Genomic DNA, 21,418 nt, shown 5'->3' with positions numbered 1-21,418 from the left:
GAAAGGAAGGAAATGGATAGTTTTAATTCCTTAACACAGATAATGAACATTTTAGTGTTTCTACTTACAACATGGCAGGATATTAATACAGTATTCAAAATTACATGTAAGATTCCTTACAAACATCCTTAGGAGTTGTCCAGTTTCCTACAGGTGCTCCATGATTTAAGGGGATGAAAAAGAAAGGGATCTGTTTTCAAAGTCTTCTACATTACAAAATGTTACAGAAGAGATTGGTTCTAGCTGTAAATCTTGGTTGAATATGACTTAAATCCTTAAGTTAGTTCCTGCTTACCCTTGGATCTGGAATTAACTCAGGATCAATTCAGATTTTACAGAATGTAAAAAGACTGGGACTTTTTGAGAACATAGATTTCATCAACCTCTCACAGTGCCTACCACTATTCTTTCACTTTTTTAAAGCAGTGAATTTTTAAAACTATGTCACTTAATATCGCTGTGCCTCAGTTACTTTATCTGTAAAAACAGGGATAATAGGCTTTAGAAGGATGTCTAACATGGTTAAGTATTGAGTAAAGGTTAGTTTCTTCATGATTACTGTTGGAACCCAATATTACCAGTACTAGATTGATCAAACTGGCTGCTTGTTTGAAGGGTTTGAAAATGTGGGAAGGAGTAGAAAAAGGAGTATGTGGGCTGAAGTGCAAGATTCTCACCAGCACTGAAAAGAAACATAGCCTACTAAAAATAACTGGGATTCCTGATTTCAAGTGGCATAGTGCTCTAAAAAAATAGATAATATTTTTATAGACATGCACAGATCTGCACATATATATCCATACTAACAAGCAAAAAAGGGAATTTGTCAATGGAGCAGAATCAAAGACTAACCACATGGAATTAGACTGAAGAGCAAACTCAGTGCAAAAACCCATGGAAAATGTGATCAACCTCAAAGGTGCTCTAGACCTGGAGGAGAGGGGAACTGAGCAGGATAATCACCTGGATAGGGTGCCAACACCTCTGCCAGACTGGATGATGAGAGATTATCCATCTGAATAAAATTGGAGAGTCTTAGGCACAGCGATGGAGAGAGAAGGCAATGTCCACGTACCCTACTTTGAAATGTCCTGCTCATCCCTAACTGCCTCTGAAAGGTAGTATGTAGTGCAAATTTCTACTCTTCTTGTGATGCAGTGCACACTGTGTCAGAACAGTGACTAGCCACTTTATTTTAAAGATGAGAATACAATCACGACTGAAAGTCTGAATACCAGGTATGCCATAAAAAAAGATGAGGTACAAATGGGAAAACTACCTGAAGAAACAGTTGACAGAACAGAACAACAAGTCGTCAAATACTAACATAGCCAGGAGAAGCAGGCAAAAGGCCTCTGGAGAGACCTTAGAGATGGAAAATAAAATCTTCATATTTAAAAACAAAATCCAACTGGGCTGAATTAATGTACACAGCTGAAAATTAAAATCAGTGGGTTGGAAGCAGTCCACAATTCAAAGGAATCCAGAGTGATGGAAAACACAAACCAAGATGGGGTAACAGGTGAGATGAGAGAATGAACAGGAGGCTATATATGAAGAAATGGTAGTCAAAAAAAAATGATGATCTTAATGCTAAGATTTAAATAACTTGAGCGTCAAATGGAGGGGTGCCATAAATCATACAGCACATCACAATGAAAATACCCTAAAGTTACCAGAGAAAGGATGGGATGATTGCAAAGGAATGATAATCAGATGGACAGAAAGCAAAACAATGCAGGGACATGGTGGCTTTAAAGAGATCAGAGAAAATGTTAGAATTCTTAGATGGCCTCTTAAGGGGTCTGGATGGATGTTTTTATTATATGAAAAAAAACAGGCAGCAGGACAGCAAGCACTGTGACAGTTGTAGGAGGCAGCTGGGGAGTAACTAGGAACCAGTGTGGCACTGCCTGGACCGGGAGACCACTTGGACACCAAGCCACAGGAAACATGAAAGCAAAGAGAACTTCCACCTGGGGTAGAGCACACTTGCTTAATGAAGACTGAAGAAGTGAAAGGGTTACAAAGTGCAACTAAAGTAACTAACTGGCTGTTAGAGAGTTCAGTTTCTGGACAATAAAAACAACAGTGGGAAACAGATTAGTGAGTGTCTGCACCAGCAACAGGCCCAAGACCACCAGCTTGTGTGAAAGCACTTGTGGTCAATGCACTTTCCAGGGGGATGTAAGGAGACCACCAGTATACCTAGTGCTCAAGCTCACCAGGAAGCACACGCACCAAGAGGCACAGACTCTAAAAACAACCAGTGTGCCATGTGGGTAAGTCTGCTGCCAAGATTTACTGCTCAAAAAAGGAATGCAGAGAAAGATGTTAAGCAGAAGGCAAGATGGCAAGCATAATTCTAATCTCTTCTAAAAAGATGTAACTACAGTTGTGAAAGTTAGGTTTTAATATGTGCCAGGCACATGTAGATGTTCCAATAGTGCCAACTCTTGTTTTAATAGAAATATTTTTGGAATGTTTAAAAGCAAAGGCTAAGTCAATTCACCTTATTCTTCTAAAAGCAATTCATCATCCTCTTTATCTTCTAAAAGTGTATATATTTTGAAGAAAATCACCAAAGTGATGTTTTTCATTGAATTTTACTCAAAAGTTTTCTTCATACTTAACATTTTTCTCTTTGTAATGTCTTGTAAGGTTGCAGTGGACTCTTGACACAATAGGCTTTCAGTCTAACTCCACACATTCTCTTAATCTGTTTTATTCCTAATAACCACCCCAGCCTTTGGATTCTTCCTCTCCCAAATCCTGCCCTAAGTTCCATCCTAAATCACCCCGTACCTCTCCTGCCTTCCCTTCCTTTTAATTTATTCATTCAGTAACTTTGTAGAGGTCCAGTTATATGCCAGACATTATGTTATGTATACCCTGCAGACACAGTGGTGAGCAAAAACCAGCATGGTGCCTGCCTGTGATGTAGTTTTACAGGTATTACCTCCTCAGTCACAACTTATTTGTCATAGAAGACAGAAGTACTATTGAGAGAAGTTAATGAGAGTAAGACAACTCTAGGAAAGGCTTTCCCAGATAAAGCAATAGATTTCAAATAACAGAAATAGCTGACAGCAAAGGAAAGGAAAAATGGTACATATGAAGGCAAGAGGAAGCAGGATGAATTTGGCAACAACAACAGCAGTAGTGTAGAGTAAGGAAGCACAGTGAGAAATGCACCGTGGACAGGTAGGACCCAGCCTATGTAAGTAGGGCTTCCGATTAAGAATATTTCCTGTGTCAACCATTGGAAGGGAATGGGGTTAGGGAGCAGGTGCGACGTCATTAGGTTTACATTTTTTTAAAAGATCGCTTAGTACAGGGATTTCAAGGAAATAATTGATTAGGCTATTTCAGCAGTATAGATAAGGGATCATTAAGTTGGACTGTGAGAGTAGTAAAGATGAGGTCAGAGTGACAGATGTGAAACAGATATATAAGACTGCACTGAAAATGGGTTTAGATATGAGGATTGGGGGGGTGGGTGAAGAAGGCTGAGCCCAGGTTTCTGTCTTGCTTGCTTGGTTGTGCTGCAGTTCCTCTCTCATCTGTCCACTCAAACAGTAATAAACTGCAATTTGTCATAATTTCAGACTCAGAAAACTTGGCAGTAGTACAAAAAAGTCCTGTGTACCCTTTACTCAGATTCCCCAAATGTTAACATTGATCACATTTGCTTTTATCTTTCTGAATGCCAATGAAATTAAGTTGCTGGCATGATGCCCCTCTAAATATTTTCCAAAATAATTAAGTAAATAAAAGGGCATTCTCTTACATAGCCACACTGATCAAAATCAAGAAATTAATACGTAGCTAACTATAGACCTTATTCAAATTTCACCAATTATTCCTGATGTTCTTTGTAGAAAATTCTGATCACTCTGCATTCAGTTGTCAGTTCTTATTATATCTGAAACAGTTACATTGTCTTATCTTTCATGACTTTGAATATTTCCATGAGTATAGGCCCTTAAATTGTCATTGTCTGATAATTCTCTCACAGTTTGTCATTGCATCTGTCCACTCTTCAGCCCACTAGTGTTTGTCTTTTCTGCACATCTTTGTTATCCTAAGTCAGCAATGCTGTCACAGCTGCCAGCTATAATGGGCAGTCCACAGTAAGTCCAAACTGGAGAACACGTACCACTACTCACCTTCACAGAGTCTACCCTGCACAGATACCAGGCCATTTAATGCTCAAAAAAGGAATGCAGAGAATGTGTACTTGAACACATTGCACTGGTTCATGGCTCTGTGACAAGTCACCTGTTTGTTTCCATTTTAAAACTTTACTACTCAATATGCACCAATAGCATTTGAGTCACCTAGGGCCTTGGTATAAATGCAGAATCTCAGACCCCATTTCAGAATTACTGAATCAGAATCGGCATTCCAACAATAACCCCAAGTAATCTGCACATTACAGTTTGAGAAGCGGTAATTTGAACACTTCACTCTTCCTCTAAACTCCAATTAAGTAGAGCTATACATCACTGTCTACCGGAGTTCCTCTTGCTCTTTTCCTATTGCTCTTAACCTTTCTTCTTCTTGACTTTTTCTAGGCAGAGTTATACACTCCTCCTTTTTAGAACATTTTCATTATATATGTACCCATCACATCTGAATAATTATTTGTGTCTGCTACCCATTACAATTTCTTTGATTTCTTGATTCACCTTTGATTCTTCACTTAACACTCTACCTGGCACAGAGTAGATATTCTATGAATGTCTACTTTTACTTAGTTCTCTAGAAGTAACTAACAGTAAAACAGAAATTAATGACTAGCGAGTTAAGACATTTATATAGGATGAAACCTAAGTAGCACTTATTAATTTGGGTTGGGAGTAGTAGGACAGAAGTGGATACAAAGAATACTTCATTATTTGCCCAATAATATCTCAAATTTCTTATTCTTAGTTCTTCATTTCCCATTACTAACATTTCATTACATTACTGAGACATTACTATTAATTCTATGCCCAACACATTTACACTGCTCTATTTTTTTAAAGTCAGATAAGAGCAACATTAAAATATAATCACCTTACCTATCTAACAGCAAACAATTTCATTTTTATATATTTCCTTTCAATAATACATTTCATACTTCAAATATAATTTTATTTGGATGTATGTAAAATTATGTTTTTTTATCTGATGACTAACTCTTCACTGTTATTTTTTGAGATGGTTGCTTAACATTCTTCTGATTAAATATAATTTATTCCCTAGCCATTAGAGCTCACTGTCATATTCTATTTTGGACATTTTTGAAGTAATCATTTCATGCATTTTTCCTACTTTTAAAAAAGTTTAGTCTCAGGATAAATTCTAAGGAATAGAATTATATCATTAAAAAGAACCAGAACAACCTATATTTTCCCATTATTAATTCTTTTTTTCCTAAACATAAACAATTATTCCTTGTCCTAAGCACTTTAAATTTACTGTAGAACATTTTCAAAGAAAAATGGAGACTAAGATAATGAGTTCTCATGAACCTATCATTCAACATCAAAAATTATAAATTGGTAACCAATTCTGTTTCATCTCCCCCCACCATTTTTTGCTAAAAGTGTTTTAAAGCAAATCCCACGCATATCTTACCATGTACATATACTCACATGTCAGCTTGAATCTCTAACAGATAAAATATGTATATATAATCACATGTATTATCACACCCAACAATGAACAGTTCACTGATGTCCAGCATCTAGTCCAGGTTCAGATTTCTCTGTCTCAAAAACTGTGCTTATGTTGGTGTGCGGAGGTGTGTGTGTGCACAGCTGAGTTCAGATCAGGATCCCCAAAAGGCCTACGTGTCACATCGGACTGCTTAGAAAGTAACATTTTTACATGTATCATACACAGAAATAAAACGTTTTTGTTCTTTTAGATCACTTAACATTCTTTGATAAATGTTTCCATCCTTACATGAATTTAAGATATTGCCCTGGCTGGTGTGGCTCAGTTGGTTGGAGCATTGTCCCATTAACCAAAAGGCTGCAGGTTGCATCCCCAGTCAGGTCAGGGCATTTGCCTAGGTTGCAGGTTTGATCCCTGGTCAGGATGTGTATGGGAGGCAGCAAATTGATGTTTTTCTCTCACATTGGTATTTCTCTCCATCTCTCTCTAAAGGCAATGAGAAAAAATGGTCCTCAGGTAAGGATAAAATTTTCAAAAATAAATAATTTAAAAAAGGTGTTTTTGAAAGCTGTATATTCTACTATGTTAGATAGCTAACCATGTCTTATTATGCTCTTCAAGTTGTTTCTAATTTTTTACTAACACAAATATGCTAAGTAAATATATTTTAAATGTGGTTCTATATTTAGGATTAGATTAGGTTCTTGGAATTGGGTTTATTGAATCAGAATAGAGATTTGATAGGTTAGTAATTTATTGTGAGCAAGTATACAAGAAGTTTTCATTTTTTTCAGTGGTCTTAGTTTTTTTAATTTAAATATTTTATTTATCTTTAGAGGGGAAGGGAAGGAGGGAGGGAGAGAAATATCAGTGTACGGTTGCCTCTCGTGGGTCTCCTGCTGAGAACTGGCCTGCAACCCAGGCATGTGCCATGACTAGGAATTGAACCGTGATCCTTTGGTTTGCAGGCCCGAGCTCAATCCACTGAGTTACACCAGCCAGGGCTCAATGGTCTTATTTTAAGAAGTAGATACTTTTAAAGGCCTTGTAAATGCAATTCACAGTACTTCACAAGAGGCTTATATCAATTCTTAGTCGTACCTCAAATATATGGAGGGTCCTATTTTAGCTACAGTCTTACCACAATTGATGATTATAATGTTTACAATTAATATAACCAAAAAAAAGGAGTCTGGCACATGAGTATTTACTGAATACAGATAGTTTTTATAATTCATAAGATATTTTTTACATTCTTTAACTCATCTGGAATGTACTTGAATGTTTATCCATCTTAAATTTAAGTTAGAGGTCTCATTTTATCTTTTCCTGAAAGTCATTGTTGAGTGCCAGTAATTACGACAGAAACAACAGCTTGAGCGTATGCTCTGAGCCAGACTGCTTCGATTTGAATCCTAGCCCTGCCACTGCTCAACTGTGACCTGGGGAAAGTTGGTCATGGAGAACAACAGTACTTGCTTTATAATATTGTACAGATGAAAGCAAACAGATACAAAGCCCTTCAGTCAGTACTGGCATATAAGGAATACTTCCTAAGAATTGTTGTTATTTATTGACTAGTCCATCCTTCCCAACTGATAGGAAATACCACCTTATCATATAATGAACACTTTGGTCTATCTCTAGGCCTTCTGCTTCATTTCCTTGATATAGCTTCCATCAGCACCAACATTTCACCACATATATTTCTTCTTACGCAGTCTTAAACCAAGAATGCATGTAAATGGGTCAATGCAAAATGCACCGATTTAATTTTTCCAATCAAAATAAGAAACAAACTAGTATGATCTCATTTCTATTAAGTTCTGAAGGTTTACAGCGAAAGTAATTTTGCTTCTATGTATGAAGGTTTAAAAAATCATTTTTTTCATAAACTACTAGAGCAACCAATTTCACCACTGAGTAAAAGTAAAAACTGGATTCTTGTTTAAATTAGTCCAAAGTAGCATTTAGAAACTTAATAGTTATATATAGGCTGCTGCACTGACACCATGGCAAACCAAACTGTGGACTTGGGTCTGGTTTTGTTTTGGTTTTCAATATCCAGTGCTTGTAGATTTAGCTCTGGAAACGTAACTGTAGGCAAGGATCTGTTTGGATTCCACCAAGGGTATGCTCCTTGGGTTGGATGCTGGAGGGTGAGGCACATTTTGCGAGGCCTGTGTCAACTACCTAGTAGTCATCAAGGTAAAAAAATTCATCCTCTCCTCCTCGGTATTCATTCCCTAAAAATCTACACGGTACCACAAGATACCTCCAATTTCACCAAGTTGAAAAGATTTCACCAAATCTTTTCACAAAGTACAATATTTCTTGTGACTTATCTGAGACAATTCCTAGTGTAGCATAAATTTTTTATAGTTGTTTGCAAACCGTTCCAGCAAAGGCATGCTCTCAGTTAGTTCATGTTTTTGTCCTCTTTGCCTATGAAAAGAGATCTACCCTTCTCTTCTGGAGTTAGACAGTTTCCTCCTCTTCTGTGCCTTGGCAGTGAAGAACGTATCTCACTACATTCAGATTTTCATGGACTATTAGAATTTCTGCAGCTCCCATTTCTAAAGCCTTTACTGTATCTTCAACTCCAAAACAGTACTTGCCCATGTCCTGGCTGATTTCATCAGAGTATCATCCTAGTAATTTGCCCTCTTGAATAAATTTCACGTTGAAGAGGACTTCAGTAGATAACTCATTAGCTCAGTTGAATCCATTTTCGCCACTACAGAATATATCAACTAATTTTAAAACTTTTGAATGCACCCTCTGATCAAATATATCAGATTGACTTAGTTCAGCTTTAAAGTCAACTGATCCAGCTAAAACAAGACCAGCCACACATTCACTTTGTCCCCGGAAGGAAACAGCTGCACAGCAGTCTCAGCTGCTTTCTGAATATAGTTAATGTCACTTTTCTTAAATGGGCAAAACTCAAGGCTGACTAACCACCTCTACCATATTTCCTTGGGAAAATCCAGAGTGAATCTGTGCAGGATTTCACGGGTTTCCTTGGAGTGTCCCAAAAAGTGCACCACTGCCATCTATTACAATGAAGCCAAACTTGCTACCCTCTGGTGGTAGTGCTGTAAGAGCCTCTGGATGGAATCTGTTGTCACGCAAATACAATGATGCATTGATTGGTTTGAAAAGTTCCAAGTCAGTGTTGACTTTCTTTTCCTTTCCTTCTGTTACAGTTGTACCACAGTAAAGAACCAGGCCATTTGGAGGTACTTTGTTAAAAAGTTTGAGCCTTTATTGTACAGATGTAAGGACTCCCAGGACTGAAAGGCGGTTTAATTGTGACAATGTTAGGCACAGGTCCAAACTCACCTGCTAACAACATTCTTGCCACTTGTGCAATCTGGTCTTTGGGAGGAATGATCAATGATTTCATGCCTGTGCATCATCGCAGGTCACCTCCAAGCGTCTTGATTTTCTAGATCTCCACAGCCTGGTCCCCAGCAGTGGTTCACTGCCTCCGCCCTGCAGGCCCAAGCCTGGGAGGCTGCAGCTCCTCACTGCCAGCTCCACAGCATAGCTTCATAATATAGTCTGATATCTGACACCTTACTGATTTTTCAGTTTTTATTGACCATTCAATATTTTCTGTCTGAGATAAACTTCAGAATAACTTTCATTATAAGACTACCTCAGTGATTCTGATTAGAACTACACTGTAAATTAATTTGGGGAAAAGGACAATTATTTAAAACTGTCTTTCGACAGGAATGGGGTGTTTCTCTCCATAATAGTACTTACTTTTATATCCCTCAGTAAACTTTTGATGTTTTCCTCATATAGGTACTTGTTAGGTTTATGCCTAGATACATTTTTAATGTGTCTAGGATAACACTCCTTTACATATTCTAACTTGTTATTTACTGGTATTTATAAATTTATAAAATTTATTTTAAAATCTTTTCAGAATTCTAATTCTAAGAGGCATTCAGTTGATTCTTAAGTTTTTGGGTAGATGATTATTTCTTTTGGAAATAATTTATGTTAAAAGTAAAACATTTTTCCATGACACTTTTAATACTGATGTTTTAGCTTTGCAGATAGGAAAAATATGTTGATACTTTTTTCTGATAGCTTCCAATGCTCCCACCCCCATTCAGAGTACTCATGAACATTTCATTATAATTTTTCGAGTTTTATTTTATAATTTTAGTTTTTTATTTGAAATTCTTGAACCAGTTAGAATTAATTCTGATACATGGTATGGAATGACTGTGCAAACAAACTTTCCCCAAAAGACTAACAGTATTCTTTACTGAATAGTTCTCCATTTTCTCACTGATTTCACTTATATAGTAAAGTAAAAGCTGTTAGTTTACTTCATGGATCTAGTTTCCTAAGTGTAAGTAAAATAGAATCTAAGCTAATTATTACAGGTTTTTGTCATACTTCCATAAGTGGTTGTGCTAGATTTTCTCAATACTTTTTCCAGCAATTCCTTTTATATCTTCTCATTTATCTTTCCCAATGTCTTTACAGGTATTTGGTTAAGTTAACCAAATTCTATTAGAACTCCAAATTATATTGCATTAAATATTTAAACCAAAAGGGAGAACTTACATCCTTATTTATCTTACTATGCAGGAATGCTATTTATCCATATTTATTTAAATTTATTTTTATATTTTTCAATAATATTTCACAATTTTAATTCAGTAAGTATCACATTTCTGGTTAGGATTATTCCTGTGTATTTTCTCTGTGTGTGTGAAAAGTGAATATTAAAAGTAAAGATCTACATTTATTCCTTCGATAAATTTTATTTCCTTCAAAAGCAAAAATAGTAAGTATATGAAAAATATAAAAGGTATATATATAAAGTACAAGATCTGTAACTGACATACCAGGGGACGGAGATAGGATACAGTCTCCTACAAATTTATTTTCGGCAAGGTCTACTTTTATTTCATTCTTTCTTAACAATGTTTCAAAGTGAAAATGGAGAGGCACATCTGGAAAAATAAATTAAAAAAACACATTTTCAGTGAACACTACTCTTTATAGATTCATTAAGATTGCTTTCTTTCCATAAATAGCACATACCTCATAAGCTTAGGAAAATAAGCAAAAGCTTAAAAAGTCACATCTTTCACAAGTGGCAGAATATTCTTTCAAACATACAGGTAGTAGTATTTTGGAATTACTGATCGAATGTTCTAAATAAATAAACATGAGGAACAACGAAAATAGTACATACATGAACAAAGTTGTAAATATTCACACTGAAAACAAATGTACCCAAAATGTCTTTAATAAAACATACAGCCCAACCTGGCTGACTCCTTTTAGGACCATTCTATCCCACCTCCAAAACCTTTGCATTGGAAATAATGAGATTTCCAAAAGATAAAATACATGCCTTTAATTACCTGAAGGAAAAACTTTTCAGACTCCATTTTTTATGAAAATGTCAGTTTTTACATTCTCTTGGGTTACCAGTATTATGAATCACAAAATGAGTCTTTTACAAGTATTAAAGCCTATTGACAAACTAGCTCTCATTAAAGAGAGACATTCAATTCACTGTTTACATTCTATATTCTCACAACCAAAAGAGAAGCTAAGTAGTAAGGTGTGCTTCCGATTTATCAACGGTTATTTTTTTATTTAATATTTTATTTATTTATCTTTAGAGGGGAAGAGAAGGAGAGAAATATCAGTGTATGGTTGCCTCTTGTGTGTCCCCTGCTGGTAACTGGCCTGCAACCCAGGCATGTGCCCTGACTGGGAATCGAACCGCGATCCTCAGGGTCGCAGGCCCAAGCTCAGTCCACTGAGCTACACCAGCCAGGACTATCAATGGTTATTTTTTAAATCAAGAACACAAAAACAAAGTCATCGTAAAAAGCATTTATTAAGAGAAACCTAACCTTTTTCATAATTTTATAAAGCAATTGATATACTGAACATGATGTTGGTGAGAGAAGGTTGTTTGTTTAAGAAAACTATGAACACAGCAGGATAGACCTAGGAAGGGTCTGAGTTTTAAACAAAGAAGCATCTCTCCCTCAAATGATGTATTTTGATGGCAGATTCATATTAAAGTGTGAAAAAAGATGGGTTCATGAGCATCATCACAGAGGCTGCTTAAACATTTCGGGATTCTGATATTTCCAATTACCAAAACATAGGTCTGTTTCTCCAAAGAAACAGCACTTCTCTGAAAGGACTATCATCTGTCCTATGGCCGTTCTTCATCGGTTGTGAGAAAACATGATATAATAACTAGGGAAGGTTCTTGTTCCACCCAAGTGCCTTCCTTAGTACTGACACTGTTGCTGATGGGCTCTCATCAAAATTTTTCATAACACTCTATTATATGTATTAGTTTACATTTCCATTGTCTTAAACTAGACTGCAAGTACCTTGAGGGATTTATTTGTATTTATACCCCTAACTCCTACTTAGTACCTAGTATACAGTAGGTGTTCAGATTTTTACTAAATGAACACAAGAAGAAAATAATCCTAATTAGTAGGTGAGGAAGATAATCTTGTAGAGGACATAAAAGGATTGAGATAAAGAATATCTATACCAGCTCTCAGGGTTATGTCATCAGAGCACATTTACTAATAAGAAACAGGCAGCCCTGGCTGGCGTAGCTCAGTGGATTGAGCGTGGGCCTGTGAACCAGAGTATCACGGTTGGATTCCCAGTCAGGGCACATGCCTGGGTTGCTGGCCAGTTCCCAGCAGGGGACTCATGAGAGGCAACCACACATTGATGTTTCTCTCCCACTCTTTCTCCTTCCCTTCCCCCCTCTCTAAAAATAAATAAATTAAAAAAAAAAAAAAAGAGGCAGTAAAGAGTAAAAGCTAGGAGTGCCGCTCCGGAGGATGGCTGTCTCAGACCAAACCCTGCCTTTATCATTATCTGTGTCATCCCAGATGAGTAATTTAACATTTCCAACATTCTCCTTTGTAAGACAGAGGGCAACAGTGCCTATCATCCTAGAACTGTTGTAAGAATTAAATAAGAAAGCGTAACATGCTTTTATATGGCCTAGTGTATGCTAAGGCCAAGTGCTAGCCGCATTACTGTTACATTTATTAGTTTCTTTCTATTAAGGTTTCCTCAAAGATGGAGTCAAATCGTTCCTGTCAGGAACTCACTTCAAAATAGAATGTACTTAAGAAACCATTATAATTCTACTGAAAACCAAAGTAAGACTCAGAGCAGGGATAGATACAAAAAAACTAGTGCTTTACAAAGAGCAGCAGTCCCTGGATGATTAGGAGCAAAGGCTGAAAGGAAACGAAAGCCCATTTGAGATATATTCCTGGTAAAGAGAAGAACCTGAGATAACCCGAAGGTAGCATGTTTGTTTGTTTCTTTATTTTTTAAGCTCAGTATGTACTTTAGTTCTTAGATAAGACTGGAATGGTTCCAACAGAAACCAGTAACTGGAACCTTAAAACCACTTTGGGATGTGAGGATGTATATGTCTCATTTACTCAGTTGTAGATCATAGATATTCTCAGGGTTGTGACTTAATTCCTCTACAAAAACTGTTTAGTTATACTATCCAGAATAATTGATAACTAAAATGTTATTAGATACCTTGTTTTATCGGATTAGGTTTCACCTTAGAAAATATTCAGTTACTTAGAAAAATTTTTATAAGGGGGCTTACCTGATGGCAATGATAGAACAGAGTGGAAAGAAGAATCTAGCTCTGATACATGTTCTCTGAATATTTGAGACTTTGAATTGTGTTCACAGGTACTCCAAGTTGAAGCTGACTGCAGACAAGGCATTTGTGTAGTATTTAAAAACACTGTTTCTTTTGAGGGCAAAGTCTGCAAGAAAAAAAAAAGAACATCTTTTAAAGTCTTCATTTTTTTTCCCCTTGAAAACTGAATCAGAGAGAATGTAACAGTTATAGCACAGTATCTGAATAACAGAAAGAAGTCCTGGCTTAAGTCATCTTGGAGAAAGCCCTTTAAAATGACAGGGTGAGAGAAGTTACTTAAGGCCATGAATGTGATGAGCTTTGACTGTTCCTTTTCAGTTTTTCAAAATGAAGAGCAACGTCTATACAAACGGGTCTTTCTTCCAACTTGTAAAATCACAATAAAGACAAATGAGTTTGAGAAACTTTGGGTAAAAAGAAAGTGGTTACACTCCAGATTAGTGAAAACTCCAGAAGATGGTTGAGCAAGGACTATGTTAAGAACTACATATACTCTTTGCCTCCTTGCAACCCATTACAACCAATGAGCAAAACTTAAATTTCTGCCTTAAATTCTACTGACAGACAATATCTACAATGTAGTAACAGTGAAGTACTATGAGTATTTTACATGTTAAGTAAAATTTAATTTAAAGTAAAACATTAAAAAGATTTGTATGAGCCCTGGCTGGTGTAGCTCAGTGGATAGAGTGCGGGCCTACGAATCGCGGTTCGATTCCCAGTCAGGGCACATGCCTGGGTTGCAGGCCAGTTCCCAGGGGGGGACTCACAAGAGGCAACCATACATTGATGTTTCTCTCCCTCTCTCCTTCCCCTCTAAAGATAAATAAATAAATAAATAAATAAATAAATAGGCTAAAAAAATAACTTTATTTAAAAAAAAAGATTTGTATGAAATATGCAATATGTTACATGAGTTTGAGGTTTTTAAGATAAAGATTTGAGTCCAGGAACCTCAAGAAAACCATGTTACTAAATCAAAAAAGTATGAATGCTGACCAACTGAATTTTAACTTATTTGCTTAAAAAAATTAAAAAGTGAGTAAAACTTCAAGTGCATGTATGCCCGAGGCTATTTCATTGGAGGGAAAAACTCCCTGTTAATATATGCTAAAATTTATCACAAATGACTTCTGTTTCCATTTCATTGGCCAAGACTTAGGTCAGATGGTCATACCTAGTTACAAGGAAGGCTAGGAAATGTAGTCATTATCATTCTGGTGATCTAGTAAACAGATGAGTTTTTATAAAAAGATACAACATGTGGCTACAAGATTATAAGAATGTTGAGTCATTTCCAAGATTTAATTATGTTATATGTATAAATATATAGGAACAGTTGCTGTTTCTTACATTTACAAGACGCACTGGTATTTTTGACTCATTATAGAATTATTTGCTCTTTTTTGATGTAGTTCAGAAAGGTATAAGGAACACTTATTTGAAATTACAAAGAAAAAATGTATTAACCTCGCTTTTTCCATATATGGCTAGAGCATTATGAATAAAAGTTAATAAAATCTGAATATTTACCATATAATTAGTTTTCTCTTGAAATTTTTCCAAATCCAGGAAACCCATTAGCCAATTTGAAACTATCCTAAATAATTATGGAGACAAGTGAGGGGCATCTAGGAAAAGGCCTTTGTTTTCCCTGCAGAGAAAGTGAAGCCCAGGAGGCTGAAAAGGAATGGATGGAGAAATAAGAGAAAAACCAGGAGATTCTTGCCAATAAAAATGCAAATGTCTAGAGGGCGTGATCAACAATACCATATGGTGCATAAAATTCAAGTCAAATCCTGAAAAATACTCATTAAATTTTTTAACGCCAATAATGAAACATTTCATATGTACAAAATATATAATTTATATATTTTTAAATAACTTTAAAAAGGCCTATACTCACCATCCTACTTTACGAACAGAACATTACCGATACCTTTGATGTCTTTTTCCTCTTACACTGCCCACACAAGGCTGTAAAAGAGACTGCCACTAGACCGCTACTTTTTCCTGATTGTGCTGTCTCCCTGTTCAAAGCTCCTGATTTTGGGCTGGGATCATTTGTTAAGCTTTTTTGCATGTAAAAATGACTGAGTTCTAGCCAGAACATCATGAAGGGAAGTCATGTGTGCAGTGTCCATGTCTGGGAAGTGACCTTAAGAAAGTCACTTATTCCTTCATTCTTCCACCTCGATACCTGTAACAGAGCTATGGTGCTGAGCCTCTGTGACCACATGAGTGAGGGTGATGCGGAAACCATTAAAAAGGCAGGGGCCCCCTGGATTCTGGGTAACCCTGTGAAGCACAGCTATCAGGACTAGAATATTTTCAATCTACTACAAGACAAATAAATTCACATCCTGCTCATGTCACTATTTGGGTATCATTTACAGCTAAACCTGTATCTTACCTAATATAATGTGCCTCCTTAATCATATTTTCCTTTCAACACCCGGGAGTAACTGCTATCCTGAGTTTTATCATTTTCTTTATAACTTTTCCAAATATTTACTACTTAAATCTGTATGCTTTTAAAATGTAGACAATAATATTAAGTATACTTTCCTGCTTTAGTACTCAAAATTATGTGTAATCAATTCATCGTTCTCCTGTTTAAAACATCTCGATTGTTTTTAGTTTTTATATTATGGAGAATGCTAGGGTAAATATTATACAAGAGTGGGCAAAAGTTTACAGTTTGCATGAAAATAATACAAATAATACAGTAATTAATAAATACTACTTGTTTTCATACAACCGTAAACCTACTTTTGTCCACCCTGTGTTTGTGCCCTGACACATGGGCATAAGAGTGTCTCTAGGTACAGTGACAGAAATGGAATCACTAGGTTATACAAATGCATGAATTCATATATTCAACTTGAGTAGACAATATACTGTATTAAAAATTAGTTGTAACTGATTGACACTTCAGAGCAGATCTTAGGTCTCATTGCTTCAGACCCATGCCAACACAGTTACTGTCAGACTTCTTATTTTTTCCAATCTCAGAGCATACAACTAGTATCTCATGGTTAAAATATGTATTGCTGTTTATTTTGAGCACCTTTTCATGCCTATAACTGGCCATTCACGTTTCTTGATTTAGGGAAATACATGTCTTGATGATCTTTTTATTGGGATGTCTTTTTCTTATTGATTTTAAAAGTTCACTTTATGCATTCTAGAAAGTTCTATATATTGCTCCCTGTCTGAGCTTCTTTTCACTTTCTGTGGTATCTTTTGATCAACAGATGTTCTTAGCTTAAATGTTTCCTTTTACAAATATCTACAATAGAGGTGCCAGGCCCATTCAAAGGGAAAAATAGTCTCATCAACAAATGGTGCTAGGAGAACTGGCTATTCACAATTAGGAAGCAAAAGAATGAAGTTGAACTCCTACCTAATTCCATATACAAAAATTAACTCAAAATGGATCAATGCCTTAAATATAAGAGCTTAATGCCATAAATATCTTAGTAAAAACATAGAGTAAATCTTCATTATACTGGGATAAGCAATAGAGTCTTAGGTGTGACACCAAAGCACAAAAAAACATAACTGGACTTCATCAAAAAAACTTGTATATCAAAAATGTTATAAAAAAATAAAAGCAGAACCTGCAGAATGGCAGAAAATATTTAGAAAATATATATCTGATAAGGGACTAGTATCAAGAATATATAAAGAATTCTCATAATAAAAAAGACAACTCAATTAAAAAATAAGCAAAGAAAAAAAAGCAAAGGACTTAAACATTTCTCCAAACCAGATACACAAATGGCCAACAAGCCCATGAAAATATGCTCAGTATCAACAATCGTTAGGGAATACAAATCAAAACCACAGTGAGTCACCTTATCACATCCACTAGGATGTCTATATTTTTAAAAAAAGGAAATAAGTATTGTTAAGGAATAACAAATGTTATAGAAATTATGGGACTCATGCATTGCTGATAGAAATTTAAAATAGTTTGACTGGTGTGGAAAATAGTTTAGTGTTTCCTCAAAAACGTTAAAGCATAGAATTACCACATGACCCGGCAATTCCACTACTTGGTAGTATGTGTGTAATCTGCTCCCGTGTTTTAACATAAATAGTAGCATATGAACTATTCTATATCTTGCCTTTTTTCCCTGGTAAATGGTACATCTTAGAGACCTTTCACATTAGTTTGTGCAGAGCTTCCTAGTTCTTGTTTATAGTCCATGGAAACTCTAGGGTATTTAGCCAGTCTCTTGCTAATGAACATTTGGGTTATTTATAGATTTTGCTTTTACAAGCAATGGTGCAATAAGTTATTTCATATCATATGTAAATTCATATTTAAAATAATAACTTGAGGTAGAATTTACATTTCATAAAACTAACCATTTTAAAGTCAACAATTCAGTGGCCTTTAGTACATTTACAATGTTGTGCAACCACCATCTGAAGTTACAAGCATTTTTTTATCGCTCCCAATAAAACTCCTCACCCATTAAAAGCAATTTCTCCCTATTACCTCACATCCCTAGCCCCTGGCAACCACCCATCTCTCATTATGGAGTTAACTATTTTGAATATTTCTTATACATGGAACCACACAACATGGGACCTCTGTGTCTGACATGTTTCAGTTAGCATAAAGTTTTTGAGGCTCATCCAGGCTGCAGCATGTGTTGGCACTTCATTCTTTTATGGCTGAGTAATACTCTATTGTATGTATATACCACAATTTGCTTATCCATTCATCCACTGATGGACATTTGGACTGTTTCCACCTTTTGGCTATTGTGGCTAGTGCTGCTATGAATTGTGTGCGTATGTTCTTGCTTATAAATGTGTTTTTCATTCTGGAGGGATATACAGGCATACCTGGGAAATATTGTGGGTTCAGTTCCAGACCACTGCAATAAAGCAAATATCACAATAAGTGAGTCACACAAGTATTTTGGTTTCCCAGTGCACGTAAAGTTATGTTTATACTATACTGTAGCCTATTAAGTGTGCAATAGCATAGCATTATGTCTTAAAAATAATGTATATACCTTAATTTAACATTATTGCCAAAAATGCTATCATCTGAATCCTCAGCAACTCTTTCTTTTTTTTGCTGTTGGAGGGTCTTACCTTAAATTTGTAAAAAATGCAACACCTGTGAAGTGCAGTAAAGTGAAGCACAATAAGACAAGGTATGCCTGTACATGGAATTCATCCATGTTGTTGCATGTTTCTGTATACATGGTGATATAGAACTTCATGTATCAATTACAATTGTAATCATATGAATAGTTCAAATTGGACTGTTTACAATTTGAAGGGACTATAAATAGTGCTTCCCTGAACACTAATATACCTGTCCTGCTGACACACAAAATGGCACTGTTCTAGGATCATTCCAGAAGCAGAATCTTAAGTTACAGGTGTGTTTATCTTCAACTTTACTAGGAAATACCAAACTATTTGCCAACATACTGTACCAATTACACTCTCACCAGCACTGTGTTACCATAACTCGACATCCACACCACTACTTGGTATTATTTTTGATAATTTTCCAATCTAGTGGGTATAAGGTGGTATATCTTGTGTTTTTTTTTAATATCTTGTTCTTTTAGTCTGATTTCTTTCAAATTAGCAACACTTTTTAAATTTGTTGGATGGGCAGAATCTCTCTTTTATTAAGTGGCATGTTCAAGTCCTTTGCTCATTTTTAAGTGGTCGGCATTTTTCTACTTTAGTAATTCTTTGTATTCTAACTACGAGTTCTATGATTGTTATACGCGTGGCAAGTAACTTCTCCCCCACAGCTACTTGTGTCTCACTGTCTTTTGAATAGAAATTCTGCATTTTAATGTGGTTAATTTCACAACTTTGTGGTTTGTTAGAATATTTTCCTACTTTGAGATCATCATATATTCTGTAGTATCTTCTAAAGTGCCTTTTAATGTTTCCTTTTATATTTAACTCTATAATCCACCTGTGGATGATTATTGTGTGTCCTAAGGGATAGGGATTCAATTGTGCTGTTCCCATTAGAATCACTGATTTCCCCATCACTAGTAACTTAAAAGATTACCCTTCTCTGACTGCTCTCTACTACTACCTGTCTTCAATCAAATGTCCCTATACATTGGCTCTGTCTCTGAGCTCTCCAAGTTTTATTGTTTATTTCTCCTGCCCTATGCCAATACCACACTGTCTTAACACTTATATAGCTTTAATATTCGGTAGAACAAGTCCTCCCAATGTATTCTTCGATATTGTTATATTTATTTTTAACCTTTGCATTGCCATATCAATTTTTCAATGAATTTGTCACATTCTGAAACAAGCAAAAACAAAAACAAACAACACGAATACATAAAACGAACTACCTGTTTAGATTTTAATAGGCATTGTATGAAAGCTATGAGTCAATATGAGAAGAACTGACTTATACTATTTTAGTATTCCTACTTATGAATATATAACCATTCACCTACATGTTTTTAATACCTCTCATTAAAGTTGTATACATTTTTCTGTAATAAATTTGTACAGCTAAATATATTACAAAGTACTTCGTAAATTTTGTTAATATTGTAACTTATCTGACTACTAATTTAAAAATTTTTATTTTTTCTGAAAAATAATTTTACAAACTGATTATGACTCCAAATAATTCATCTGTTTATTCTTTTGGATTTTCTACAAAAACAGTCTACAAATAACCATTTTGATCCCGCAATTCTAAATTATATATCTTTTATTGTTTGTCCAACTGTGCTGGATTATCCTTACAGTAAAAGGTGGAATACAGAACGACAACAGTGGGCATCCTGTGTCATTCCATCCTGAAAGGAAAACCTTCCAGTGTTCACTATGAAGTGTGATGCTTAACATACACTTTTGTAGCTACCTTTAAACAGTCAGATTAAGAAGCTTACTTTTCTTTCATCACAGGCAAACCAGTTTTAAGAGGGAAGTTTGTAGCTACAGAGGCCTACCTCAGGAAACAAGAGAAGTTCCAAATAACCTAACTCTACACCTAAAGAAACTAGAAAAAGAATAACTGGGAAAAATCCCAAAATACAGAAAGATAAAATAAAGATAAAAATGGAAATATAACAGAAATTTTAAAACACTAGAAAAACATCAATGAAACTAAAAGCTGATTCTTCGAAAAGATAACCAAAATAGACAGCACGTTAAGCCAAACTCATCAAGAAAAAGAAAGCAAGAAAAGTAACAACCAACACCACAGAAATGCAAAGAATCATTACAGAAGACTACAATTATATGTCAACAAATTCAACTATTTAGAAGAAACAGATACATTTCTAAATACATATAACCTTCTAAGAATGAACCAGGAAGAAATAGAAATTCTGAATAGACTGATCATTAGCAATGAAATTGAGGCAATAATCTAAAACTCCTAACAAATAAAAGTTCAGTGCCATATAGCTTCACAGGTGAATTCTAGTAAACATTTAGAGAATACCTATCCTCCTTAAAATATTTCAAAAAACTGAAGATGATGGAATGCTTTAAAAATTATTATACAAAGCCAGCATTAACATGATCTGAAAATCAAAGACATTACAAAAGAAAATTACAGGTCAATATCCTTGATGAACATATATGCAAAAATTCTCAACAAAATATTAGCAACTGTTTTCAATAACAGAAAAAACATACCTCAACATAATAAAGGCTACATATAACAAACCCACAGCTAATATCAACCCAATGGTGAAAAGCTGAAAGCTTTTCCTCTAAGAGAAGGAACAAGACAAAGATGCCCATTATCACCACCTCTGTTCAACAACAGTATCAGAAGTCCTAGCCACGACACTCAGACAAGAAATAAAAGGCATCCAAATCAGAAAGGAGGAAGTTAAACTCTCCTTACTTGCAGATGACATGATACTATATATAGAAATGATACTATATACTATATAGAAAATCCTAGTATGTCCACCAAAAAACTACTGGAATAAATTCAGTAAAGCTGCAGAATACATAGTCAATATACAGAAATGTATTGCATTT

At 35.4% G+C, this 21,418-nt stretch overlaps 1 protein-coding gene and 1 pseudogene across 3 annotated transcripts in view; both read right to left on the bottom strand.

Annotated features, from left to right (window-relative positions):
• KANSL1L (KAT8 regulatory NSL complex subunit 1 like) overlaps positions 1-21,418 on the bottom strand; it is a 107,859-nt gene that overhangs the window by 8,543 nt on the left and 77,898 nt on the right. For all 3 annotated transcript variants that reach the window (XM_053673143.1, XM_037165926.2, XM_053673159.1), the window contains 2 exons: positions 13,334-13,499; positions 10,545-10,652 (listed from right to left, as the gene is read on the bottom strand). In XM_053673143.1, coding sequence (XP_053529118.1) covers positions 10,545-10,652; positions 13,334-13,499 — 274 coding nt within the window. The remainder of the gene's footprint in view (positions 1-10,544; positions 10,653-13,333; positions 13,500-21,418) is intronic.
• LOC128628558 (eukaryotic peptide chain release factor subunit 1-like) lies at positions 6-10,534 on the bottom strand (annotated as a pseudogene).

Source organism: Artibeus jamaicensis, unplaced genomic scaffold (assembly GCF_021234435.1).
Source record: "Artibeus jamaicensis isolate MK-2021 breed Jamaican fruit bat unplaced genomic scaffold, CSHL_Jam_final contig_1015, whole genome shotgun sequence".
Lineage (NCBI taxonomy): Eukaryota > Metazoa > Chordata > Mammalia > Chiroptera > Phyllostomidae > Artibeus > Artibeus jamaicensis.
This window is presented reverse-complemented; position numbering and strand designations above follow the sequence as displayed.